This window comes from Oncorhynchus kisutch, linkage group LG30 (assembly GCF_002021735.2).
Source record: "Oncorhynchus kisutch isolate 150728-3 linkage group LG30, Okis_V2, whole genome shotgun sequence".
Classification (NCBI taxonomy): domain Eukaryota; kingdom Metazoa; phylum Chordata; class Actinopteri; order Salmoniformes; family Salmonidae; genus Oncorhynchus; species Oncorhynchus kisutch.
The window spans coordinates 27396375-27419983 of record NC_034203.2 but is presented as its reverse complement, the minus strand read 5'-3'; the positions used below and the strand labels follow the sequence as shown (position 1 = coordinate 27419983).

Here is a 23609-nt window from a genome sequence, read left to right as displayed (position 1 = left end):
TGCAGAGATGATTGTCCTTCTGGAAGGTTCTTTCCATTCTCCAGAGGAACTATGGAGCTCTTTGAGTGACCATTGGGTTCTTGGTCACCTCCCTGACCAAGGCCCTTCTCCCACGATTGCTCAGTTTGGCCAGGTGGCCGGCTCTAGGAAGAATCTTGGTGGTTCCAAACTTCTTCCATTTAAGAATGATGGAGGTCACTATGTTCTTGGGGACCTTCAATGCTGCATAAATGTTTTGGTATCTTCCCCCAGATCTGTGCCTCGACACAATCCTGACTCGGAGCTCTACGGACAATTCCTCCAACCTCATGGCTTGGTTTTTGCTCTGATGTGGAAAAATTCAATGGGTCTGAATACTTTCTGAATGCACTGTATGTTTTTTTTTTTTATATATACAGGGGTCCTAAAATTCTAAATGAAATAGCTAAATGTTCCATGGTATGACCTTCTTAACTGGTCATGAACTGTCATGTTTTTTCATTGCTAACTTGAAGACAACAAAACAGGTTATGCAGGTTACTAAATGGCGTTTGTTGTAAAAATGAGGACAATAGGAACATCAGTCACTATTGCATTACATTTTAGGTTGGGGTTTAAAGGAGGCTTGCACCATGGCTGTGAGCAGGATAGAGAAAAGAGGGATGCCACCTAGTGTCTGTCGTGACAGGATCTACCCCCCCCCCCCCACACACACACACACACACACACACACACACACACACAATATCTCCTGCCGTAAGAGACACCTGACTCTATCACGCTTTAGCCCCGTGATATGACAAATCCTTCCCCTTTAGAGACTCATCAAAATGCTATCCATGTAATGCTCTCCCCCTGTACGGTTTTTGGATAAAACATATATTTTTTTACAGGAAACACAGTCTAGGATAGAGGTCAGCAACAGGTGGCCTGCTGCAAAACTGACCCGCAGGTGATTTATTTTTAGCCCCTATGTCAAAAAAGACTAAAATCACCAGGAATTCAGCAAATCATTTGTTTAGTTTAAGAAATCTGTTCCCCAGTATTCACACTAATAAAAAGAGACGTGGTCTTGTTCTCAGTGTAATTAAGGTATGAAATTGTTAGTTTCAAGTACAATCTCTTTTTGGGCTTATTTGTGGTAAATGTGCAGTATACTAATTATTATAATTTGGTTCCAGCCCCCAAACTATCCTGTACGACAAAATGCATCCCATGGCTGAATCTAGTTGCCTACCCCTGGTCTAAGAGAACGGCCAACACCATTGTATTTTATCCATATTAAAGGGAGAAAAAAAGCATTACTAAGAGCATGGCTCTCACCACAAATGAACTGACTGGCTTATACAGTTCTATTTTAGAATGCTTATGGTACAGTATATCGGAACCTGGGGGTGTTTGATAGCAGTTGTCTGTCTGGGAAGCAGCGTTTAGCCTTTGGGGTTTGCTCTGTGGTCTTGTCTGACGTTGTCTTTACAAACGATTCCCAGCAAGGTGGAACAGAGATGGGGGGGTGGGGGGGGGGGGGTGTGAGTGTCATAGATGGTGCTATATGTTTTTGTCGATTGTATTATGGCAGTTTTGGTGGTTGTAATGAAATGCGGGCCTGTCGTAAAGTGGTCAAGTCTAAACCGCCTGTTTTTTAAAGCAGATTTTTTTATTATTTTGCAACTCCCCAAGTCTCCTTCCTCATCTCCCACCTCACTCCCATGTGTTTTAATGTGTGTCTTCATGTTACATGGTATTTGTGAGATTGTATCAAACATGTCAAACAGCAGACAGTTGCAGTAGATTTCATTTTATTTTGTGATGCAGGGGGTTTTAAACAGAGACTTGTATGATCTCTTACCAAAATATAATACTTTTCGGCTTTAGAATGTCGTGGACATATTTACAATTTGAGACTAGTTATGTTTTATTTAATAAATGCAATTGCCTTTTGAAGTGACCATTTATTTTCTTCAATGTGTTTTATTTCGAAATGATTCTAGTCTATTGTTTTTAAACGATTTCCTTGACCTGCAATCAATAAGTTCCATTGAGCAGATTGGAAATACTGAGGAGAACAGAAAGGGAAAAAATAGTCGCAACCTTGTTACCGCTTTGTTCTCACGTGTTAGGTATTCAGATATGCTTTAGATTCCCCCAACTCCCCTTTCTTAATTCCGGATATTGGATTATGGAGGCATCCAGCTCGGTTGGCGAGGAATGCGTGGCTTTGGAAGATCCCCTCTTCTTTCCAGAGATGTGGCTACCAGTAATATTGAAGAATAAAACGACAAAAAAGACGAGCAATTTCGAAGGACTCACGCGGTGTCCGCGGTGGGGCCACTCCTATTCCTAAAGGGCTACTCCCGCCTTTATCATGTGGAGAAAGTGTCCCTGTCAAGCCTGGGCCCAGAACAATGGGGGCCAGCCTGGGGCGGGAACAGGCCATTTGCATGTAGCTGTTTGCTGTTTCCACGACAACAAAGACTAATCAAAGAGGCCTTATTAATGGAGGATGACAAGTGTCAACCAACTCCTAGCTGTGTTCTCTGTCTGTTTGTGAAAGCCCTCGCCGTTCGTCTGCATCACCCACCCCCCAAAAAACTGGCCTTTTTTCCCCAGACTGATCAAACATTCTGGTATTTCCTTCCCCTTTTTCTTGCGGCTCCTCTGTCTGAGAGGAGAGGAAGGGAGTTTGGGAGTAAAACCTCAATTTCTATTTCTGCCTAAAAAGACATACCCAAAGGTAAATATTTGTCATGAGATGGCCGTTAACAATGACTAGTAATGCTGCATAGTTCTAGAAAGGTTTGCAACTCACGCTCTAACCACTAGGCTACCTGCCTCCCCAAAAGTATTCACACCCCTTGACTTTTTCCACATTTTGTGTTACAGCCTACGTTTTCAAATGGATTAAATAAAATAAAAAAGCAGACATTGGGTATCCCTTTGAGCATGGTGAAGTTATTAATTACAATTTGGATGGTGTATCAATACACCCAGTCACGACAAAGATACAAGCGTCCTCAGTTGCTGGGGAGGAAGGCATCATCAGTTGCCAGAGAGGAAGGAAACCGCTCAGGGATTTCACCATGAGGCCTAAGGTGGCTTTAAAATAGTTAGAGTTTGCTGTGATAGGAGAAAACTGAGGATGGATCAACAACATTGTAGTTACTCCACAATACTAACCTAAATGAGTGAAAAGAAGGAAGCCTGTTCAGAATAAATAATATTCCATAACATCCATCCTGTTTGCAATAAGGCACTAAAGTCAAACTGATTTTTTTGTTGATGAAATTAACTTTGTCCTGAATTCAAAGTGTTATGTTTGGGTCAAATCCAACACATCATTGAGTACCATTCTTCATATTTTCAAGAATGGTGGTGGCTGCATCATGATATGGGTATGCTTGTCATCGGCAAGTACTATGGAGTTTTTTTAGGATTAAAAGAAACGGAATAGAGCTAAGCACAGGCAAAATCCTAGAGGACACTGGGAGACAAGTTCACCTTTCAGCAGGACAATAACAAGGTCAAATATACACTGGAGTTGCTTACCAAGATGACATTGAATGTTCCTGAGTGGCCTAGTTAGTTATGACTAAAATCAGTTTGATAATGTCAAGACTTGGAAATGGCTGTTTAGCAATGATCAACAAACAACTTGACAGAGCTTGAAGAATTACAAAAAGAATATGCAAATACTGTACAATCCATGTGTGCAAAGCTCTTAGACATACCGAAAAAGGCTCAACCGCTATAATCGCTGCCAAAGGTGCTTCTAAAAAGAATGCACTCAGGGGTGTGAATACTTATGTAAATTATATATTTAATTTTCAATAAATTTGCTAATATTTCTAAAAACATGTTTTCATTGTCATTATGGGGTATTTTGTGTAGATGGGTGAGAAAAAAAATCTATAATCAATTTTGAATTCAGGCTGTAACAAGACAATGTGGAATAAATCCATGCATATGAATACTTTCTGAAGTAGTACAAATATTATAAAAATCCTATTCAACAAAAGTACAAGAATAGAGCTTAAAATTAAGAATAGGGCTTAAAATGAAAAGCTTTAAATATAGTAACAATCAAATGATAAATGACTTACTGTAAGATTTCACTGTATAACTGTAAAATAAATATGCTCATATTTAGTGACAGAACAAATTTGGCCCCATTTTATATAACTGACGACAGAGCATTATCTGCCAAGCCTCCTCTGAGTGACGCAGAGACACCATTCAAATGTCTTTAGACTCATTATAACTAGCTTTATGCACACATTGATTTTAGAATTTTGTGTTTTCATGTTGAGAGCACTAATTTTGGCAGAGAATATCACAGTGAGATCAGACCATGATTGCTGAAATCGCTGGACTGGCCCCTTTAATATGCCGTTTCTGGGCTCAGTTGCTCAGAGGGAGAGCAATTAGATTCTTTGTCTGGATAGGCCAGAAAATGTGACGTGTCACTCTCTATGCAAATGTTGAGTATGCAACCTGACACTTCAAGTCAGCTCCGCTGACAGTGGTAGCGGGAAACAGACAAATGGGGCTTACTGGCACTATAAACAAAATGATTTGATGGTCAATGCGGCGTCTCCGTTGGCCGTACAGTATATACGGCGATGCAGCCTCTGCAGAAGTCAGGGCATTTATACTCCTTGCACTTCACAAAGCAGGTGTGAAGGAAGTTATCAAGGAAGTGAATTTGTTTTTATACAGGACGTACGGCCCCCACCTACCGTCAACCAATCATGTCAATGTGGAGCTACAGTTGAAGTCGAAGTTTACATACACTGAGGTTGGAGTTAATAAAACTCATTTTTCAACCACTCCACACATTTCTTGTTAAAACTAGTTTTGGCAAGTCGGTTAGGACACCTACATTTTTCCAACAATTGTTTACAGACCGATTTATTTCACTTATAATTCACTGTATCACAATTCCGGTGGGTCAGAAATGTACATACACTAAGTTGACTGTGCCTTTTTTAAACAGCTTGGGAAATTCCAGAAAATTATGTCATGGCTTTGGAGGCTTCTGATAGGCTAATTGACATCATTTGAGTCAATTGGAGATGTACCTGTGGATGTATTACAAGGCCTACCTTCAAACTCAGTGCCTCTTTGCTTGCATCATGGGAAAATCAAATTAAATCAGCCAAGACTTCAGAAAAAAAATTGTAGACCTCCACAAGTCTGGTTCATCCTTGGGAGCAATTTCCAAATGCCTGAAGGTACTACGTTCATCTTTACAAACTATAGCACGCAAGTATAAACATCATGGGACAACGCAGCCGTCATACCGCTCAGGAAGGAGACGCGTTCGGTCTCCAAGAGATGAACGTCCTTTGGTGCGAAAAGTACAAATCAATCCCAGAACAACAGCAAAGGACCTTGTGAAGATGCTGGAGGAAACGGGTACAAACGTAACTATATCCACAGTAAAACAAGTCGTATATCGACCTGAAAGGCAGCTCAGCAAGGAAGAAGCCACTGCTCCAAAACCGCCATAAAGCCAGACTACGGTTTGCAACTACACATGGGAACAAAGATCATACTTTTTGGAGAAATGTCCTCTGGTCTGATGAAACAAAAATAGAACTGTTCATCGTTATGTTTGGAGGAAAAAGAGGGAGGCTTGCAAGCCGAAGGACACCATCCCAAACGTGAAGCACGGGGGTGGCAGTGTCTTGTTGTGGGGGTGCTTTGCTGCAGGAGGGACTAGTGCACTTCACAAAATACATTATGAGGAGGAAAATTGTGGATATATTGAAGCAACATCTCAAGACATCAGTCGTGAAGTTAAAGCTTGGTCGCAAATGGGTCTTCCAAATGGACAATGACCCCAAGCATACTTCCAAAGTTGTGGCAAAATGGCTTAAGGACAACACAGTCAAGGTATTGGAGTGGCCATCACAAAGCCCTGACCTCATTCCCATAGAACATTTGTGGGCAGAACTGAAAAAGCTTATGCGAGCAAGGAGGCCCACAAACTTGACTCAGTTACACCAGCTCTGTCAGGAAGAATGGGCCAAAATTCACCCAACTTAGTGTGGAAGGCTACCCAAAACGTTTGACCCAAGTTAAACAGTTTAAAGGCAATACTGCCAAATACTAATTGAGTGTATGTAAACTTCTGACCCACTGGGAATGTGATGAAAGAAATAAAAGCTGAAATAAATCATTCTCTCTACTATTATTCTGACATTTCATATTCTTAAAATAAAGTGGTGATCCTAACTGACCTAAGACAGGGAATGTTTACTAGGATTAAATGTCAGGAATTGTGAAACTGAGTTTAAATCTATTTGGCTAAGGTGTATGTAAACTTCTGACTTCAACTGTATATGGAGCCCTCCGCATTGTTAAAGAGTTTGGGAGGCACACGGTATTACCGTACAGATGTTGATTTGGCCTCTACAAGCCTCCGGAGGCTCTGCATTGCATCACACTTTCCATACGGAACCTCCAGACCGCATTGCCGTATCAAGCATAAGTCGGCATTAAGGCACTGGATCCTGCGAAGTTCACAACGCTTTGTAAACTAAAATGTCAGCCGTAACAAGTCCAGAATCGCTTAAAGTCCTCTAAGTAGGGGACTTAACATCAGAGGTTCTAAGGTTGTATTGGATAGGCCTTTTAAAGGACAAAACAATGCTAAGAAATTAAGGGGTTAGGATAAGGGGCTAAACATGACTGTGTACTGTGTGTCATGTCTGCTGCTCTAAACTGCCCCCCAGTTGGCCAAAACCCCAATTCTGTAGATTTTTTTTCCCTCTCTTTTATTCTCTGGGTTTTAAAAGCATGAAGACGATGGCAGCGCGCCACAGACTGGGCCTGTATTCTGCACCACCCGTCTGAGCCTCAGTGCCACTTACAATTTCAAGGGTGTTGATAGAAAACAAAATCTGTATTATGGAAGGGATTGTTGCCATTGAGTTATAGGGTGCGGACTGAAGAGAAGAGGGACTCCACACTCTCAGAATGCAACACATTGTGAGCCAGTATTGGCCCCGCCTGGCTGCTCAGTGCTCAGAAGCTCAATAGCAGGCTTACCGTTGGCTGGTCAGGGGGAGGAATCTGAAAAGCCTACCCCCCCCTCCCAAGTCAGTCAGTCAGTCACTGACCAGAATGCTTGATAAGGCGTTGTGTCAATTATGGGACAGAGTAGACTTGCACAATGGTTGCCATGGTGATTCGATTGAGCATTCTATATTTATGTGATAATGCCAGAGAAGCCGGTGTTTGGAGTATATAATGGCATGGGTGTTGTTCGTCTAGGGCCGGTAAACCGTGGCAATATGTCCTCCAAACACCGGCTTCTAGGCCATTATCGCTTAAATATAGAATGCCCAATGGAATCTCCATGGCAACCACTGCAAATCTATACAATATGTTACCAACATATTCAAATAATGATTGACATATTTTCACAAAAAAATATATTTTATGAATTTATTCATACTGTTTCATCCTTCCACGAGATATAGTCCCGACACAAGTCAAAGGTTGCTACCCAAGCCGGCTGGTTGTTCGTTCTATCGGTTTGGTTACCATGGACGCGACCCAGTCGCTAAGTCTGCTAAGTCTTTTTGTTCTGTATCTATGTATGTGACCCAGTCGTTGGTTTCTAAATGTTCCATTGCCATACTGGCTGGCAACATTCTTATTCCTTGCTTGCTAGCTAGCCAACCACAGCTAACTTCATCAGGTCAAACATTGCAGCCAGAATAACAGCAAAGTATCTGCATTTGAGTTTGTTTAAGCTGTTTTCTAGTGACATTTTATTTGGATACATCCATAGCAATGAGCTAATGATGCATGATTTCGCCTGGCATAGAAAATGTGCTCTCTCTTGTCATGACACTGCTGTTCAGAGGAGCTAGCCAACAACACCGGTAACACAATCACTTCAAACTGAAGACAGCAAACTTGCTGCATTTCATTTAGTTTGGCCTGTTTTCTACTGACATTTCTTTGTATATATCCAAAAACATTATGCCAGCTGATTCGTGATTTCGACTGGCTGAGAAGAGCTGCCGGTCTGTCTCGACACGTTCATTATTATGGGACGTCCTCCCAAGTGACGCAGTGGTCTATAGCACTGCGTCACAGTGCTAGCTGTGCCACTAGATTCTGGGTTCGAGTCCAGGCTCTGTCACAGTCGGCAGCAACCTGGAGACCCATGAGGCGGCGCACAATTGGCCCAGTGTCGTCCGACTTGGGGGAGGGTTTGGCCGGCAGGGATGTCCTTTTCCCATCATGCACTAGCGACTCCTGTGGCGGGCCGGGTGCAGTGCATGCTGACACGGTCGCCAGGTGTACGGTGTTTCCTCCGACACATTGATGCGGCTGGCTTCCGGGTTAAGTGGGCATTGTGTCAAGAAGCAGTGCTGCTTGGTTGAGTTGTATTTCGGAGGATGCGCGGCTCTCGACCTTTGCCTCTCCCGAGTCCGTACGGGAGTCGCAGCAAGTAGACAAGACTGTAACTACCAATTGGATACCTTGAAATTGGGGAGAAAATACTATGGGACAGCAGGATTTCAACATTGAAGCAGTTTTACAAATGTCAGAGACCGACAGCAAGGTTTATACAAATTTCCGCTGTTAAATCAAATGCTAGTCTAAAATAAATGTGAAATAATGTCTATGCTTTTTATAGTGAAGATCAAGTTTCTAAATGACCTGGCTGGGTTGATGAGACAGTGGATTGAGCAGTGAGATGGAACAGTAAATAGGCATTTTAACATCGTAGATTTAGCCAGTGGTACTTGTGGAATAGACACTGGCTGGAATGCGGTTTTAACCAGTCAGCATCCAGGATTAGACCCACCCGTTGTATAAAATATATTATTGGCTGGATTTACTGGCCTGTTGGATGCAGCCGTAGGAGGATTTAATGTTAGTCTGAAGGACCAATAAAGAGGGAGGTAGACTTGCTTCGTTCTTTTTTACACACAGAGAATGTGCTATCGATTTTCCCTCCCGTCTTCTGAACTGTTGTGAACTGCAGCTGGCTGCCCAACGTGCTTGTGTCCTGTGGCAGTTATTTTCCTACCACTGCAAAGTTGTAGCAGAGCAGTCAAACAAAGCTACATGGAGCCATGAGATAAAAAGCCTTTCACACTTCCCCAACCCATCATGCACACCATTTTTTTCCCTCCCCCCTGTGTAAACCTCTCTGCCTCATTTGTACTTTTAATAAGAGTGATGTTCCTAAAAATGGCTACGTTGTAAAGTACAACTGTTCCCCAACTGTTCACTTAATTGTATTGCGAACGCTTGGATCTAATGATGATTGAGGGAACATGATGTGCAGTTCTCAAACGGAAGCAAATAATGTTTTTATTCCATTATTTCCCCCTTTAGGAAAACAAAATTATTTTCTCAAAATATTACGTTTTGGGAAAGATTTGTCATGATACGTGTCCAATTACCAGGAAGTAAGATGGTCATTAATGAGATCCATGCTATCTGAAGAGTGAAGAGAGCCAGGAGACACCACAATTTGTCCTCGTGGGCTGCCTGACAGTGAAGATACTCTCCCTTAATTGATATATTGTTGCCCTATGACCAGATGTATCTATACAGTACCGGGGAGGAGGAGGAGGCAAGCGAGCCCCAGGCTTAATCAATTGCTAGGCCTCAATTGATAGCAGCTGTGTGTTATCAGACCATATAGTGCGCGGATAGATAGCCTATAGCAAGCTGGTGGACAGAAGGGAAGGGAGGGGAAATACAGTGAAGGGGATAGCTAGCTACAGTCTGCTCAAAGGAGGGTTTCTCCATTGAGAAACTCTAAAACCCCATGAAATGCATTATTTATGTCTGCTTTCTGTAGCCAGTGTGATAAAGCTGTCACTCCCTCCATGAGGAATGGCCGCGGAACCTGTTCATTAGTCTTTGCGGTAAAGTTGAAGCCGCACGGTCTGTGTTTCATCATTCCCTATTCTGGACAGGTTTCTCGTGAAATAAAGGGTATATGGATAATTACAGTGGTTGTTGCAGTTAGTTGGACTAGATGAAATGAACATACAACCCTCAATGGCACATACAGTACCAGTCAAAAGTTTGGACACACCTACTTAAAGGTTTTTATTTATTTTTTACTATTTTGTACATTGTAGAAAGATTTTGAAGACATCAAAACGAGGATATAACACACATGGAATCATGTAGTAACCAAAAAAGTGTAAAACAAATCAAAATATATTTTATATTTGAGTTTCTTCAAAGTAGCCACCCGTTGCCTTGATGACAGCTTTGCACACTCTTGGCATTCTCTCAACCAGCTTCCCTGGAATGCTTTTCCAACAGTTGTTCCCACATATGCTGAGCTCTTGTTGGCTTCTTTTCCTTCACTCTGCGGTTCAACTCATCCCAAACCATCTCAATTGGGGCCAGGTCATCTGATGCAGCACTTCATCACTCTCCTTGGTCAAATAGCCCTTACACAGCCTGAAGGTGTGTTGGGTCATTGTCCTGTAGAAAAACAAATGAGAGTCCCACTAAGCGCAAACCAGCTGGGATGACAGAATACTGTGGTAGCCATGCTGGTTAAGTGTGCCTTGAATTATAAATACATCACTGACAGTGTCACCAGCAAACCACCATCACACCTCCTCCTCCATGCTTCACAGTGGGAACCACACATGTGGAGATCATCCGTTCACCTACTCTGCGTCTCACAAAGACACGGCGGTTGGAACCATAAATATCACATTTGGACTCATCAGACAAAAGGACAGATTTCCACCGGTCTAATGGCATTGCTTGTGTTTCTTGGCCCAAGCAAGTCTCTTCTTATTATTGGTGTCCTTTAGTAGTGGTTTCTTTGCATAAATTGGACCATGAAGGCCTGATTCTTAGTCTCCTGAACAGTTGATGTTGAGGTGTGTCTGTTACTTGAACTCTTTTGCTACAATTTCTGAGACTCTAATGAACTTGGGTCTTTGTTTCCTGTGGCGGTCCTCATGAGAGCCTGTTTCATAGCACTTGACTTGAAACTTTCAAAGTAATTAATATAAATTTTCCGAATTGACTGACCTTCATGTCTTAAAGTAGTGGACTATCGATTTTATATTTGCTTATTTGGCCTGTTCTTGCCATAATATGTACTTAGCCTTATTGGTAAAATACCATCTTCCACCCCTGCCTGGTCACAACACAACTGATTGTCTCAAACGTATTAAGAAGGAAAGAAATTCCACAAATGAGCTTTTAACACTGCACACCTGTTAATTGAAATGCATTCCAGGTGACTACCTCATGAAGCTGGTTGAGAGAATTCCAAGAGTGTGTGAAGCTGTCATCCAGGCAAAGGGTGGCTTCTTGGAAGAGTCTCAAATATAAAATATATATTTGATTTAACACTTTTTTTGGTTAGTATATGATTCCATATGTGTTATTTCATAGTTTTGATTTCTTCACTATTATTATACAATGTAGAAAATAGTAAAAAAAATTAATTATTGAATGAGTCGGTGTGTCCAAACTTTTGACTGGTACTGTATATATTTAATTAATTTTTAATTCTGGCTGTAACACAACAAAATGTTGAATAAGTCCAGGGGTAACAAGACTTTTTGAAGGCACTGATATACAGTGCATTTGTAAAGTACTCAGACCCCTTGACTTTTTCCACAGTTTGTTACTGTGATTCTGAAATTCTAAAATTGATGAAATTAAAAGCTTTCTTCATCAATCTACAAACAATACCCCATGGCTTTTTCTTTGCAACTCTGCCTAGAAGGCCAGCATCCCGGGGGTCGCCTCTTCACTGTTGACGTTGAGACTGGAGTTTTGCGGGTACTATTTAATGAAGCTGCCAGTTGAGGACTTGTGAGGCGTCTGTTTCTCAAACTAGTCACTAATGTACTTTTCCTCTTGCTCAGTTGTTCACCTGGGCTTCTCACTCTTTCTATTCTGGTTAGAGCCCGTTTGAGCTGTTCTGTGAAAGGAGTAGTACACAGTGTTGTACGAGATCTTCAGTTTCTTTTCAATTTCTCGCATGGAATAGCCTTCATTTCTCAGAACAAGAATAGACTGACGAGTTTCAGAATGAAGGTCTTTGTTTCTGGCCATTTTGAGCCTGTAATCAAACATGCTGATGCTCCAGATAATCAACTAGTCTAAAGAAGGCCAGTTTTATTGCTTCTTTAATCAGCTCCACAGTTTTCAGCTGTGCTCTAACATAATTGCAAAAGGGTTTTCTAATGATCAATTAGCCTTTTAAAATGATCAAATTGGATTAGATAACACAACGTGCCATTGGGAGTGATGGTTGCTGATAATGGGCCTCTGCACGCCTATGTAGATATTCCATGAAAAATCAGCCCTTTCCAGCTATAATAGTCAACATTTACAACATTAGCAATGTCTACACTTTCTAAGTTACCCCAAAATGTTGACTGTGTGTGTGTGTGTATCTCTGAAGTAGTCTTGTATGAAAATCCATAGCATTATTTTGTAAAGTGGTTAATACATAAGGTATTTTCTTATTGAGAGCTGGTTGGTGCCTCCAACTCCAACTTCGTGGCTTACAGGTGCTTTATATCCAAGTTTGTATTCAAACCTTGCTCGACACTCGTCAGCGTTTGTCTGTGACATTTGTGGACCGACACAGAATACCATTATAATAAAACAAGGCAAGGCACCACTACAGGCTAGATTATGACAAGCAGACAGACAGAAGTTTGAGCCAAGGTCGGTGTCTCAGGGTAGTTAGAATTTCAAGCCGAAATCACTTCAACTTTGAGCCATTCGTTCAAACAATTGCTAATTGCGTCAGGCCCTGGGTGTCAAAAGTGTGTGTGCAATTAGCAGGCGTGTGCAAGCGAACCTGGGGTGGTTTGTGTTATTACATGACAATGCCAAGGAGCCAATGTGAGTGCTGAGAAGGTAACATGCTGAATGGAGAGACTAATTAGGAGAGTAGTGCAGTGGCAGAAAACACAAATGGCAGTTGGCCACTTGGGGAGGCACACTGTTGCCATGGACAACAGTGATTATTGACAGTTCACGCAGTGCTACTGCTTCAAACTTAGTTCTTTAGTGGAACACCAGATGCATTTCTGGACCTTGAGGACTTTTCTTTGTGATTGCCTCCAAATAAACTGCAACCTGTGACAGTATATACTTCAACGTTTGAATACATAATTAATGGTTTTCATTAGGGATGCACCGATATGAGATTTTTGCCTGGTATCTGATATTTTCTTTGCCAAAAAAAACAAAATGATACCAATAACCGATATTTCAAATCTTAGCAGCCTTTGTAAGCATTCTAGTGCAGTTAAATAGTTGAAACACACCCACAGATCAAAAAATTATTTTGTTGCCATTACGCACAGTTGAAGTCGGAAGTTTACATACACGTTAGCCAAATACATTTAAACTCAGTTTTTCACAATTACTGACGTTTAATCCTAGTAAACATTCCCTGTCTTAGGTCAGTTGGGATCACCACTTTATTTTAAGAATGTGAAATGTCAGAATAATAGTAGAGAGAAGGATTTATTTCAGCTTTTATTTATTTATTCACATTCCCAGTGGGTCAGAAGTTTACATACACTCAATTAGTATTTGGTAGTATTGCCTTTAAATTGTTTAAGTTGGGTCAAATGTTTTGGGTAGCCTTCCACAAGCTTCCCAAAATAAGTTGGGTGAATTTTGGCCCATTCCTCCTGACAGAGCTGGTGTAACTGAGTCAGGTTTGTAGGCCTCCTTGCTCGCTTTTTCAGTTCTGCCCACACATTTTGAGGTCAGGGCTTTGTGATACCCACACCAATACCTTGACTTTGTTGTCCTTAAGCTATTTTGCCACAACTTGGAAGTTTGCTTGGGGTCATTGTCCATTTGGAAGACCCATTTGCGACCAAGCTTTAACTTCACGACTGATGTCTTGAGATGTTGCTTCAATATATCAATATATTCAATTTTCCTTCTTCATGATGTCATTTATTTTGTGAAGTGCACCAGTCCCTCCTGCAGCAAAGCACCCCCACAACATGATGCTGCCACCTCCGTGCTTCACAATGGTCATTATGGCCAAACATTTCTAGTTTTGTTTCATCAGACCAGAGGACAAAGTACGATATTTGTCCCCATGTGCAGTTGCAAACCGCAGTCTGGCCTTTTTATGGTGGCTTTGGAGCACTTCTTGCTTGCTGAGCGGCCTTTCAGGTTATGTCGATATAGGACTCGTTTTACTGTGGATATAGATACTATTGTACCTGTTTCCTCCAGCATCTTCACAAAGTCCTTTGCTGTTGTTCTGGGATTGATTTTCACTTATCGCACCAAAGTACGTTCATCTCTTGGAGATAGAACGCGTCTCCTTCCTGAGCGGTATGGCGGCTGCGTGGTCCCATGGTCTTTATACTTGCTTACTATTGTTTGTACCGATGAACATGGTACCTTCAGGCATTTGGAAATTGCTCCCAAGGATGAACCAGACTTGTGGAGGCCTGTAATTTTTTTTCTGCGGTCTTGGCTGATTTCCTTTGATATTCCCATGATGTCAAAGCAAAGAGGCACTGAGTTTGAAGGTAGGCCTTGAAATACATCCCACAGGTACACCTCCAATTGACTCAAATGATGTCAATTAGCCTATTAGAAGCTTCTAAAGCCATGACATTTTCAGAAATTTTCCAAGCTGTTTAAAGGCACAGTCAACTTAGTGTTTGTAAACTTCTGACCCACTGGAATTGTGACACAGGGAATTATTAGTGAAATAATCTGCATGTAAACAATTGTTGTAAAAATGACTTGTGTCATGCACAAAGTAGATGTTCCTAACTGTCTTGTCAAAACTATAGTTTGTTAACAAGAAATTAGTGGAGTGGTTGAAAAACTAGTTTTAATCACTCCAACCTAAGTGATTCAGTTTCAAACATGTTCTCAAATGCCATTGAAATGGTAGCAGCGGTATGAGAACAAGCACATTCTTGAGCATGTAATTCAGCTTTCCTCAGTAGGAAATCCTCATGGACCCACTGTGCGTCAGACTCATAATGGTCATGGGGCTGACATCGCTTGTCCAAATATCAGTCGTGAAGCTAATAGCAGTGACGCTCATTGCAAGTAGCTCATGGATGTGAGTTTCAACATTACTGTGTAACTCCGGTAGTGTGTACCGGGGCTCGACCAGTCTGCGAAAGCCAACATCATCCACGACAGAGACGGTTGATTGTCAAGAGCAATGAATTCTATTATCTTGGGATTAATGGATTTCGCCTTTGAGTTGTCTCGCTGAAATGTTCTTACTCTTTCAAATGACTGCTCGATTCACACAGCAGACATTGTACTTCGGTTAGGAATGCTGTGTTGCACGTGTAGCGCAATATTTTTTTGTGCCGTCATTACGTCATCTACCTACGTTATATAGGTATGCACGTCAGCTTTGACACCAGTTTTTGCCGTTAAACTAGATATCAGGCCGATGCTGGCATGTTTAGCTAATATCGGCCGATTCCAATATGCTTACCGATATATTGTGCATCCCTAGATTTCATTGTTGATGACCTTTTTTCTTTTTTGATTTTCTCTTTTCTTGTTCTAAATATATCTAGTTGTACTTTCAAGGTATTTTGGCTTGAGGTTTTATTGTTTTTAGGTAAAAAAGCAAGGGTGAAAATCCCTTTCAATATAATTTGTTGATGGGGGGTGCAACCATTTAGCTAAATAGTAAATTTTCCCCAAAGCACCACTACTTGGCTGGTGTTCACATTTGCTGAGCTCCATGTATAGATTCTTTCTCCTCTGTGGACTCCAAACAGTCCCCTCTTCGATCGTTGGCACTGTAAAATGGATTAAATTACACTCCATGTTACTGCTGGTAGATTCAGGCTCTTTTTTGCCTGTTGCTTTACTCATAGAAAAACAGAACACATAAACCAAAAATCTAATGAGGGAGCTTGTGCCCCATTGTCGAAACAAACCATTCAAACTTAGTTGAACTATGGTCCTGGAGGAGGAAGTGAGAGAGGGATTTAGTGTATTTATAGGTTTGTGTTTAGGTGTATTTGAATTTGTTCCCTGGGTTGTTACATTGACTTTTATACGATGACTATATAACTTCAGATATCCTACGACTTTGATGTGATATCTTTGCCAGAAAACGAGACCGTAGAGAAATTGGTAATTATATTTTTTGTACTAATGTCCTAATTTCTTTCTCTCGCTCCCTCCATCCCTCCCATCCTTCCTCTCTCCCAGGATTCAGTCGTGCCGCTCTGCCGTTTGGCCTGGTCAGAAGAGAGCTCTCTTGCGAGGGCTACGCCATTGATCTCCGCTGCCCCGGTGCTGATGTCATCATGATCGAGACGGCCAACTACGGCCGCACGGACAACAAGATCTGCGACGCCGACCCGTTCCAGATGGAGAACATCAACTGCTACCTCCCCGATGCCTACAAGATCATATCACAAAGGTAAGAGTCAACTGTTACCTCACCCAAGGCCTAGAATATTGTATTTCAAAGGTTATAGAACAGAGAGGTCTCGTTACACAAATAAAACCTGGAGTTAGTTATGGATGTATGGTGGCACGATATTCTAGAGTCCAGTCTAGTAATTCTGGATCCACAACTTGCAAATGAAAACAAGTGGTTTTGGTTTGGGTGGTAACCCTAATAAACTAGCGTTTTTGTCACATACTCAACTTGTGGACAAAAAAACAGACAGTTTACCCACACCTCCCTGTCTTTCAATAATCAGATGGTTTTTGGGGGGTATTGTTGTGAAACTCTAGACTTTAAAAACTGGACAGGGGGTCATTAGTAACAACCCTAGACCATATGGTCTATGCATTCCTGCACCAGTACCACTGCAGCTGCACAATCAGCCAGCCAGCCAGCCGGTCCATCTCAAAAGGACCCAAAGAGTCACATGAACATTTGGCTTCTTTTTTCCAACATTGACACGGCCCAGCCCAACGCCCTAAGCAATACCCCTTCCCCCTTATAATACCATTTATATTAGTAACACTCTCCCAGGGCATTTAGCTACAGTACAGTCACTAGGCTGCTTTCATCACTTTAACTCTGCTGTTGTGCCGGCCCCAGCCCGGCGGTGTGTATTTAAGGACCCCATGTCGTACGGACCGGTTGTTGGAGCAGCCTTAAGGGCAGTAAGTAGCAGGAGGCAGCAGGATCAGGTGCACAATAGTGTCCAGTTTATTAACAGTGAAAGGTGGTTCCAGTTGAATTACGAAATTCAATTACTATTTACATAATCTCCAAAGGTATTTACAAAACGAACAGACTCAAAATACCGGTTGGAATCTAAATGAAATCAGGCCTACCCTGTCAAACCATCTATACTGTAGCAGTTTGGGGTATACCAGGCTATGGACGGCCTCCCCACACCGCTTATATACTAGAGCTAGAACACTACACTAGCACTAGGTTGAACAGGTACCTTTATACCTATAGCCACTCAGTATTTACCATACTATTAACCATGGAGCTCTTTACCCAAATATGGCATATTAAATCATGTAATAGACACCTTCATTGTACCCACATTTGCATATTCTGTCTAAATTCACATCTTAAACATTCCTTGCTTATCCTCAAAGCAGGTATACTTTCTATTAATGAATAGACATGTTCATAACAATAGTTCTGCAGGCCAACAGGCGGCAAAAAGTATTACTTATACAGCCGCGCACAAGTGCGCTCCCATTACGCACGCACAGGGCCGGTTCTTCCCATTCTGCCACCCTAGGTGAGACTAAAAAAATGCTGCCTCCACAGAACTAGAATAGTCCCAGTAAGCAAAATGACATTGAAAAGACGTATTTTTCTGGTGTTTAAGTTATGTTCAATTTAGGTTCTGAATGAAAGGTGAAAATAAGCATTTTCTGTAGGTTTAAAATACATTTTTTCCAGGACGTTGAAAAGGAAATTTTTCCAGACGTTGAAATCGGGTTCATTTTCGGTTCTGAATTAAAGTTGAAAATGTGTATTTTCCAGATGTTGAAATCAGGCTTGTATTTGGTTTGAATGAAAGTTGAAAAGACGTAATTTATAAATATCTATATTTGTCCAAAATCAGGCCGGTCCAGACCGGACAAAATCTAAATCAAACATAGACGTCTGATTGTTTCAGATTTGGTCCGAACCAAAATCCAATGTCCGTGGATGTGGAAATCCAGGCCGGTCCGGACTGCACCAAAAAAAGACACCCAAAAAGCATCAGCCCGTGCTTACAGAGGTGTAGCCTACAGTGTTGCATGAACTTTTATTTTATGAATAGCCATCTATGTGGTAAGCCTACCGTTTTTACAAGACCCCAAAAATATGTCCGGTCTGCCAGGACAAAAAAAAACGTTGGCTCATGCTTACTGGGGTGTAGCCTACCATGTCGGCCCACAATGGAATTTTATGAATGCCCATCCATGTGGTAGGCCCACCATTTGTAAAACAGGCTGTTGCATTGGCTTTATTAGTCCTGATACCTGTGACTAATCAGTTTGGCTATTTAAGCTCTGAATATCGCTGCCCAACTTTATCAGGAGTTATCGTGAGCCTATTTGCAATGTGTTTACACAGGTTGGCTGAAACAATGGAGATAAATACACCTCATAAGAAGAGAAAAATGATGGTGGGGATTTGTCCGTGACCATGGATGCCACTATCGGTTTACTAAGTATTTGAAGAATTAAAAAGAACCCATCAGCCAATTGGTCATAAACAAAAACCACACAAATATGATGATTAACAGAAAAATATGATACATGAAAATAATCACTGTTTCAAAGGAGAGAAATTAGTGTTAACACACGAGTCATGTCTATAAATGAACTTCTTTGGTTTCATCATTTCTGGTGTCATTGGAGGAAAAAAACATAAAACGGTAGCAAGCTAGCTTACAGATTAATTGCAAGGAAAGGTCTGTAGGGGTTTTCACACTCTTTCCCTGTCATCGCTATTTCTCCCCTCAGAGTAGGACAGGGTAATAGCCCTGGGTGGGGGATAATGACATTTTTCATAATTAATATTTTCTGACGGAGGGGAGTGGATGACTGTAGCTCACATATCAGATGCCACTGTCTTGTCTGCATCCCCAAAAACCTCCTGTAATGTCATTGTGATGACGATGATGATGATGACGAAGATGATCTGCCGGCTGCTATTGTAGAATAGATGATTCAAGGGAGACGTAATGGGAGAAAAAAATTGATTAGCCTACCGGCCGTACATAAGTTGGATGTAATTGTCCAATATTTCAATGCTAATCACATACTTATAAGCAGGCAGTAATAGGCAGCGAGTGGCTGGTTAATAAACTCTTAGCATTTTACGTATGCGTTTCTTATCTGTACGTAATTATAACTACACATGGATTTCCTACAAGGTTACTGGTTCACTGCAGGGAAGTTTTATGGCAGGTCTGATAACAACCTAATTTCTACTTTGGCTGTCACACTGAAAGCTCTCCTTTTCGGCTTTTGAGGGACAGCTAGGCTTTCTGCTTCAGCTGTGATTTTGTGAGACTTTGCATTTGACCTTCTCAAATATTTATCACTAAACGGTGTGCAATTCTTTCAGCTTTTTTTTGTAATGGATAACTGTTTCCAGCTAGCACATAACGTTATGAGAGCCACATGCTTCTTAGAGCTTGGTGAGAGCATGGTTGTCCTCTGGGTATTTTGCATACAACCATCCCACAACTTTCTGGGAAGGGTGCAGAATAGTTGCTTGGCTTTGGAACATTCTCAGCACATGGCAGGACTGATCACCGACGACGATAAGAGTAGGAGTTCAGATACATGGCAGTGTGATGCCAGGACAACAACCTCTCCCTCAACATCAGTAAGACAAAGGAGCTGATTGTGGACCACAGGAAACGGAGGGGCGAGCACGCCCCCATCCACATCGATGGGGCTGTAGTGGAGCGGGTCGAGAGCTTCAAGTTCCTCTGTGTCCACATCACTAAGGAATTGATATGGTCCACACACACAAACAGTTTAGAACAGGGCACGACAGAGCCCCTTCCCCTCGTGAGGCTGAAAAGGTTTGGCATGGGCCCTCAGGACCTCAAAACGTTCTACAGCTGCACCATTTGGGAGCATCTTGACTGGCTGCATCACCGCTTGGTACGGCAACTGGCAAGGCACCCGACTGCAAGAGGGTGGTGATTATGGCCTAGTACATCGCTGGGGCTGAGCTCCCTGCCATCTAGGACCTCTATACCAGGCGGTGTCAGAGGCAGTAAGAAAAAATGGTCAGACTCCCAAGCCATAGACTCTTCTCTCTGCTACTGCACGGCAAGCGGTACCAGTCCACCAAGTCTGGAACCAACAGGACCCTGGAAAGCTTCTACCCCCAAGCCATACGACTGCTAAACAAGACTTCTAAATAGCTAATCAAATGGCTACCCTACCTGCACTGACCCCTTTTTTAAAATAACTCTTGCACCGACTCTACCCACACACTCACACATACTTAGACTGACACACACACACACACACTACATGCACCAACACATATATAACATGCACACACATGCATATTGACGACATGCGCACACACAAAGCCATACGACTTTGTTCCTCCTGTCACTTTTTATATTTGTTATTATATTTTTGTGTTTACGAGCATGACATAAGTTAATTTCAAACAAATCAAATTTAAGTTTCTTGATATTTCATTACTTTAACAGAACGTTTCCTAAAAGTTCAATGGTTCTATTTAAATTCATGTTATCAAATTATTCTGAGAACGTTAAAACTTTCCATAAAAAAAACGTTACTAACAATCAGAACGTTATAAGAATGTATACATTCCATTCTTAGCATCAACCATTTTTATTTATTTTTTTAAAATTTCACCTTCATTTAACCAGGTAGGCCAGCTGAGAACAGGTTCTCATTTTCAACTGCGACCTGGCCAAGATAAAGCAAAGCAGTGTGACAGACAACAACAGAGTTACACATGGAATAAACAAGCCACTAACACAATAAACAAGTCAATGACACAGTAGAAAAAAAGAAAGTCTATATACAGTGTGTGCAAAAAGCATGAGGTAGGCAGTAAATAGGCCGTAGTAGCGAAGAATTACAATTTAGCAGATTATCACTGGAGTGATAAATGAGCAGATGATGTGAAAGTAGAGCTACAGCAGAGTGAACCAAGGGCTGTAACAATATTCTCTCTCTATCCTCTAAGTGTGTTCAGGTGTGTTAGCTGCCCCCAATAATTGACCACACCTGATCTTAATGAGTGCTTGTTTCTTTTGAAATGGGGTCTGTTTAAATAGACTAAAATGACCACCTTTGTATGCGTAAAAAACATGGCATGCTAGCTCCATCCTGGTGACGCAGTGGCCTAATTCCATAGATGGAGAACAAAAGACTATAGGTTAGAATCTCACTGATACCATGTCAAAATAAATGTTTGCATGATTAATGCCTATGGAAGTGTCTGATCTGTGCTTGGAGTTTAAAAAGTCAAGTCTTATTGAAACGTTCAGTTAGTTTTAAGGAAGTTATTCAAAACCTCCAAATAACCTATCATTTCTGTCCATGAAACTTATGGCTTCGTTTCCACATCCAATGTGAAACCAAAAGCATACGTTCTCACAACTTCCTAGGAACCAAAAGTGCTAGCTGGGATGCCTCTGCGGCTGCTGTTGATGCTATGCCTTCTCAATCCCTCAGCCTCAAGAGAGCTTGATTGAAGTGAGGCCAATTTCATCCTATATTTACACAAAATCAGTTATTCTATTCCCCTCTCTCTCCCCCTCCATCTTTCACTCACAAACACAAACACACACAGTTGTAACAGTTTTAAGAGTAGTACATAAAACTTCATAGCCAAGGTCATTTCAAGTTATGAGGCAAATAACTAACTCCCATAGCAAAGGCCAGGGAGTCTCCCATAACAAATACACGGGCAACACTTGATAAACTGTACAAGGTTTTCACTTGATGAGACTTATGTGTTTCCTGTGACCCACTAGAAACAGTCATTTCAGCCAATTACCCTCTGCAGCCGCCTGTTGTGCACATTTTAATTGCTCTTTGTGTGGGTGAGTGGTGCTTAGTGGCTGGAACTGATAAGGCTGATATTCTCATCTCATATATATGAACATCCCATAATATACTCCTTTCTTCAGCTCAACTCCTCATCCACACTGTGTCTTTATATCTATTTACTGTGTGTGTGTGTGTGTGTGTTTCTCTTTATCTATTTACTGTTTCTCTCTTTTATTTATCTCCCTCTATTTATTCTCTTCTTCCCCCCCTCAACTTGTTAATAGCATCAACAGTACAGTATATTTACTGCCCTGCTCGGATTAATATGATTTTCATATCCTTCACCACAGCAATACTGCAAACTGGATTTGAATGAGTGTGTGGAGGGAAGAGGGAAGTGGCTATGTATTATTCATGTGTCTCTCTCATTCTAATACCACTCTGGGGATGTTATAGTAGTTTGTGTCATTGCTGAAATGTTTGATCCATCTTTTCCAGGTGCAACAACCGTACCCAGTGTGTGGTTGTGACTGGCTCTGATGTCTTCCCTGATCCTTGTCCTGGCACTTACAAGTACCTAGAGGTCCAGTATGAATGTGTCCCATATAGTAAGTATTCAGCATGTAATGATGCTGTGCAACTATCTGTTTTTTCTTGAATGTGTAGTTAGGTTTATTAGATCCTTTACTTATTAAGTGGGGGTCCTGTCGGAGGGGGGGGGGGGGGGGATATGTGTTATCTGTGTGTAAAAGTTTGTTTTCTGTCTGTTATAAAACAATGAAAAGCTGATCTTTTAAATGAAATAGTAAATGTATTTATAAAAATAATAATCTGACTCTTGTTGCTGTTACGGTATATTTTCATGAAATAATATTTAGTTTTTGACCTCTTCTCCATTTCTCATCTAACTTTCCGTCCCCTCTTGTATCTTTTCTGTATTAACCTCTATGCTCTCTCTCCTTCTAAGTTTCAGTCTTTCTTGTTCCGTAGTTGTCTCGTAGGATCTTTTCCCTCTTCCGTTTGTTGCTTCACTGCTTTAATGAAGGAACTCTATTGGGTTGCTCGTCGTCAGCCATTGTTCACTTGCAATTGTATTTTTTGGCTCATTCGGGAAATTGTGCCTGTAACATTGGCAAGTAATGTTCTGTGTGTGGGCGAAGCGGACTACGGAATTTAGATTTGTGTCTATAAAGTTTTTGAGTAAATACCGCCCCAGACAATACTGCCAGAAATAACCCTTTTGCTGTTTCTCTAAGAATGTTATCTGATTTTAAACTGATTAGTGATTTCAGAGACAGTACAATGTTTCTTTATGTCAAACAATTCACTTGGACAGTAATTCGGCCTGTTTATTACTGATGCAATCAGGCAAAACAAATATTATTTTGATGGCTAGAAAAGCATGGAATCGTGATTGGTTGAACAATTTGTGTAGTTTGTCTCCAGCCCTAACCTGTATGCTTCCATATTATAGGGTCTGATAATCTCCCTCTGTTTGCTGTTTTTTCTTGTTCCCCCAAAACAGCCATCTCTTGGTCCTCTATCGATCATATCCTGTAACCTTCTCTACTCATGTAGCCTAGCTGGTAGTTGACTCACGATAACCTTTCTCTCCCTCTTGCACTCTTTCTTGTTTGCTTTCTTTCTTT

The 23609-nt window shown here is 41.4% G+C and overlaps 1 protein-coding gene across 13 annotated transcripts in view; it reads left to right on the top strand.

Moving 5' to 3' along the window:
• The window catches only part of LOC109875133 (adhesion G protein-coupled receptor L2), a 127340-nt gene that overhangs the window by 34783 nt on the left and 68948 nt on the right, over nt 1–23609 (top strand). For all 13 annotated transcript variants that reach the window (XR_004206370.1, XR_004206369.1, XM_020467348.2 and 10 more), the window contains exons 3-4: nt 16195–16408; nt 22459–22568. Coding sequence is in view for 11 of the 13 variants with exons in the window: in XM_020467348.2 (XP_020322937.1) it covers nt 16195–16408; nt 22459–22568 (324 nt within the window). In the remaining 2 variants the exon portion in view is untranslated. The remainder of the gene's footprint in view (nt 1–16194; nt 16409–22458; nt 22569–23609) is intronic.